Raw genomic sequence first — 5,418 nt, forward strand, 5'->3', positions numbered from 1 at the left:
TCTTAAATCTCATCAAGATGTCTTAACAAGACTTAAAAAATATATAAAAAGTATATCTAACTTTCTCATTGAAATTTATAAACATATGGAATAATATATATGGAAATATATAGTAATTTTATGTTGATATAGGCTGAAGAAACTCTTGTTTTTTCCTTTTTATTTATGTTTTTCTGTATCTTGACAAGTGAAATGAAAATTATAAAAATGAATAAATTCACTAGACTATTTATAATTTCATTAGTCATTGTTTAGATGAACACTTGAATTTATTCACTTTTGTAATTTTTATTTCATTTTAAAATAAAATTGATCCTTGTTTCTAAACAAACAAAGCTATATTTTCTTTACAGTTATATCCTTTATGATGTGAATCCTGCAGAAGGCTTCAATTTGAGAAGAGATGTGTACATTCGTATTGCTGTTTTCTTAAGAAAATTAATTGAGAGGGACAAAGAATTCCAGTGGCAACTAGTTTTGCCACCATGGGGTAATTTATGAACTAAAGATGTATTCCGTAAGCTTATTATTTATAGTGAGTATCTCTTAATCTTTGTTTCAGGTAATCTATACCACTGGCGAAGCAGAAATATAGGATCCCAAGAGCGTCTATTTTGGAGTACCTTTTTTGACATTACGAGTTTACAACTATATATACCTGTCATTGAGATGTATGAATTTGTGAAAGGTACATTTCTTTATGTTTTTTTCTTAATTGCAAGACTGTTGAGAACTAATTTTCAAGGAACAAAGCCAAAGTATAAAATAAAACAAGACTTGTCATATAAACATATATAAATTATTCAGAATTTAGTTTTTGAATTATAATGTTTTATTATTGTACAATGTTTGAAGTACTAGCAGATATTCATAGAATATTTGGCTCAAAAACTAAAGAAAGAATATATAATTTTCTAAAGTATGCTATATGCTTTTTATGCTTTATTTCTCTTTCTCTCTTGAAAAATGCAGTCTATTGATGTATACTTTTTTTGTAATCTAATGCGGATTCTCTAGATTTAAGAACAATATTGAATTTCTGTTATATATATTCTATATAAATTAACAAAAATATAGAATTCTCAGTATAAATAAAAAATTTAAGGGCGAATGAGAGTCAGAATATAAAACGTATTTTTTAAGATATCATATCGAATATATTATTTTTCTTAGAAACTAAAAATTTTGCAAAAAAAATAATTGAAATATTCTTACGTATGAAACAAAATTAAAAGACGTATATGCTAAAAATATAAAATATGTATAACAATATGGAAAAAAGAGAATTTTTAACCAAACTATATGAATGTATATTCCTAACTATCAATTGATAAATTAAAGTAGCTACATATGTTGATATACATATGATGATATGTCATTTGAGAAGCAAGTTTGTGAAAATCGATAAATATTATCAATTTATATTTCTCTCCTATGCCTCTGATGTAGCCACTTTAATTTTTTAATCAGAATCATAAACAATATATATTATTACAACATATAGTATTAAAAATTCTCTTTTTTCCATATTGTTATATTTTATATTTTTAGCATATGCGTTTTTTAATTTTGTACTCACACATAAGGATATTTCAATTATGTAATCTTTTTTAATTTTTATTACAAATTTTTTAATTTCTAAGAAATAATATATTCGATATGACATTTTAAAAAATATATTTTATATTCTGATTCACCCTTAAACTTTCTATTTATTATTATATTCCATATATATAATATATAGAATATTATATATGTATATTTGATACATATAATTCTTATTTTTTTAATATTTATTATGAGAGTTTGATATAAATGATTTATTTGACTGTATAACAGTTTGATTTTAGAGTACTCATGTGGGAACAGAGAGGTGCAACTTGATCGTCTGTACATTCTACAAAATGACGAGGAAATGTTCAAGACAGGTAAATTCGAAGATAAAAACGAGCTGATAGAGTGCGATCATGATTCTTTGCGATATCATAAATTAAAACAACATATGTACACTGGTCCATTCTGGGGCTATTCTAACGTCACAGCTCGAGATGTGAAATGTCTTAAATTCCACGGCATGGCACGAGACCTTTCTCAGAATCTCAAGCCAACGCGATACAGGTAACATATTCTGAGTGTTTCTATTTCGTTTTTTTTTAAGAATCTTACTAGTGTTCTTGCACAGATCCATAATGTTTGATCGTATGGAGATTGCTTTACACGACGAATACGGATCTAAAGAATATTGGAGAGCTAGACGCAGCATGCGTTATAATTCTGAATTGTACAATATCGCGGAAGATTATAGGAAAACTTTCCTGAATTCTACAAATAAGAATGATAATACGGAGCGACCAGCAGATTGGACTAAGGAGAAGGTATATTGTAATTGTTATTTTTTTTTTATATTATAGTAATAATAAATTATAGCTATGGATTCTAAGTTCAGAATCGGCGAAATGCAAGAGGCGGGTCATATTTGGCGGTTCATCTTAGAAGACGCGATTTTATCATGGCTCATAAGGCGTCGGTACCGACAATAATGAATACTGCCTTACAATTACAAAAAAGAATGGTTAAGCTTGGACTAACCCTATTGTTTATTGCGACAGATGCAGAGCAATATGGTATATATATTTTGTATAAACTTATGATTTAAGAATTTTACGAATTCTTAAATTGTTGGAAAGTCTTTTGTAAATTTTTTTAACCAATACGTGATCAATTTTTTTCTAAATATTGAAAAATATTGAAACTTATAATTTTTAATTGACTATAACAATAACAAATAATAAATAAAACAGAAAAGAAAATCAGATTAAATAAATGCTCTAGTAAACTGTTCTCAGAGAAAAAAGAAGTAATGTTCTAATTATCATATTTTTGTTAATTCTAAATTTTACTTTTCAAGAGAATTTTAATTTGCAAAAATTTTAATTTTAGTTAATAAATACGAAATATTAAACATTAATGTGTAATGATTTTTTTTTAAATAATTTCCGAAGGAAAAGTCTCATACATACTGAATACAGTTATTGAATATAGTTATGAAAAGATATCCTTAGAATATGAAGAAAAATTAATATTTGAATTATAATTTTCAGAATTTGAAGAACTTAAGTTGTATTTACCTCAATATAAAATCATGAAATATGTACCATCTGATTATGTGATAAATAAATTTAAAGATGGTGGAGTCGCCATCATCGATCAAATAATCTGTTCATATGCCAGGTAAGAATATTTATATGATGATTGATTGTAAATAGGGCGTTAAATGTAGATTATTCTTTCAATAATTATATTTTATAAATGCTAATACCTTGCTACCTTGATCAAAAAGTTCCCGGAATTCATTCAGAAAATTCAAAATATAAGTTTTATTCATCAAAATATTGTCCCTTTCAAAGTACTCCCCATCGACTGCAACGCACTTATGCCAGCGCTTGATCCAGCTCTCGAAACATTTCTGGAACTCTATTGTCGGTATAGCCATCAGAGCCGTCTTCGATTTTTCTATTATCTCCTTTCGGCTGTTAAAACGCGTTCCTCGTAATGGTTTTTTACTTGATCGAACAAAAAAAATCACAGGGAGCCATATCAGGTGAATTCGATGGCTGTTGGATAGTATTCGTTTCGTTCTTGGTCAAAAATTCATGGATAATGATGGCACTGTGCGACGGTGCGTTATCATGGTGCAAAATCCACTCCATTTTTAAAACTGTAAAAAATCGAAAATACGTGCAGAGATAGATGTATTCAAGACGGCGTAACTTTTATAAATGTCAAGCTACAGTGATAAAATTTGATGGGAATGTCAATGATAGATGTGGCAACCTAACCAAAAAAAACAGAATTCAAATCAGCTGACTCAGAGCATCACCTGGTGGTAATTCCGGGAACTTTTTGATCAAGATAGTACATAGCTTATAGATAATATAGAAATTTCATATAACCTTGCTTTTTCTTTTTAAATAGATATTTTATAGGAACACATGAATCTACGTTTACGTTCAGAATACAAGAAGATAGGGAGATTATCGGGTTTCCATCAGATACTACATTTAATAAATTATGTAAAACTAATGAGGATTGTACAATAGATGGATTCTGGTCGATTGTCTGGTGATATTTCGCTTAATTCAAAATCTTGATAAATTTTTTCATAATTATTATTATTTCATATTATTATTCATCCTTTTTCAATCAATTTCAATTTTATTCGATGTAACTATAAATTGTACAAAATGTTTCTCTTTACGAACTTTTTATTTTAAGAAAGATCTAAATATATATTAAACACTGATCTTATCGTACATCATTTAAATCCGCACTTATAAAATTCATGACATTTTTCAAAACAAAAACAAATTCATTCACACACAGAAAAAAATAAAGGCAGTAAGCGAATCGGTCAATCATTGTAGAGAAAATAAAGCAATAATGTAACTAATAGCAAATCTAAAATGTTGATTTGTTTTTTATATGTATTAGTGATGTATTATTTCGTAGACATTTAATTATTGAGAGTTTTAAGTGTATTTTTTAAAAATAATTATATATGTTAGGACATTTTAATCATACACATAGGTTAAAATCGTAAAAAGTTACTATGTTAGAAATAGATATGAATTATGCATTTGACAATTATTCAAAAATTACTTTCATTGTTATTGTTAATATTTATATAAACAGAATAATATAATTATTACAAACTAAGGAAGATTAAATAAAATTGCAATTGTTTTTTTATTATTATACGGCAATAAATTGAATAGTAGTGCCTAAAGCTTAACATAGGTTGGATCTGTATTTAGGGAATGCTATCAGTGCTATTGCGTCATCTGTGATGTCCTTAGGGTAAAATCGCACGGAATGCGAGTGCGGAATAGAGAATGAATTTACTTCTAATGTGTAATAAAGAACAAAAATTTTTTAATTATATATAATTTTTTAAAAAATGTACAGGCATAACCAGCACAAAGAAAAGTATAAAATTACTTCCATTAAAAAAAATTACATATTTTTTTAATAATATAAAGAAAACATGAAAATATCTGTAAAATATTAAAAATTAGTTTTTTTTTGTATAAGAATTATTTTTGTTATTTCATATAATTTACAAATAAAATATTAATATTAAATTTATTGGTAAATATATAGAAAAGAACCATCTCTAATGATCTTGATCTTGACATATATTATCAAGATCGTGACCCTGAATCAACAGTTTTAGGCGGTCGCTATCCGTTAAAAAGTTATTAACAAAAAAGTTCGAAAAATGATGTCTCTTTCTATACAATAAGTAAAAATATGAAAGTCTATAATATAACCGAAACTGAACCTTTAATTAATGTTTTAATTAATTAATGTTTTAAATAATGTGAATTTTATATATATATATATATATATATATATATA

General features: G+C 26.4%; 1 protein-coding gene across 2 annotated transcripts in view; it reads left to right on the forward strand.

The window, feature by feature from the left end:
- Nucleotides 1-3,201, forward strand: part of LOC108692256 (GDP-fucose protein O-fucosyltransferase 2) — a 4,126-nt gene extending 925 nt beyond the window's left edge. Inside the window, exons 2-6 of one of the 2 annotated variants that reach the window (XM_018200437.1) lie at nucleotides 354-490; nucleotides 563-688; nucleotides 1,851-2,118; nucleotides 2,183-2,375; nucleotides 3,102-3,201. In XM_018200437.1, coding sequence (XP_018055926.1) covers nucleotides 354-490; nucleotides 563-688; nucleotides 1,851-2,118; nucleotides 2,183-2,375; nucleotides 3,102-3,146 — 769 coding nt within the window. In that variant the 3' untranslated portion in view covers nucleotides 3,147-3,201. Of the gene's footprint in view, nucleotides 1-353; nucleotides 491-562; nucleotides 689-1,850; nucleotides 2,119-2,182; nucleotides 2,376-2,441; nucleotides 2,613-3,101 lie in introns of those variants that run through there. The other variant, XM_018200430.1, reaches the window with a different exon arrangement.
- The last annotated feature ends 2,217 nt before the right edge of the window (nucleotides 3,202-5,418 follow it).

This window comes from Atta colombica, unplaced genomic scaffold (genome assembly GCF_001594045.1).
Source record: "Atta colombica isolate Treedump-2 unplaced genomic scaffold, Acol1.0 scaffold107, whole genome shotgun sequence".
NCBI lineage: Eukaryota > Metazoa > Arthropoda > Insecta > Hymenoptera > Formicidae > Atta > Atta colombica.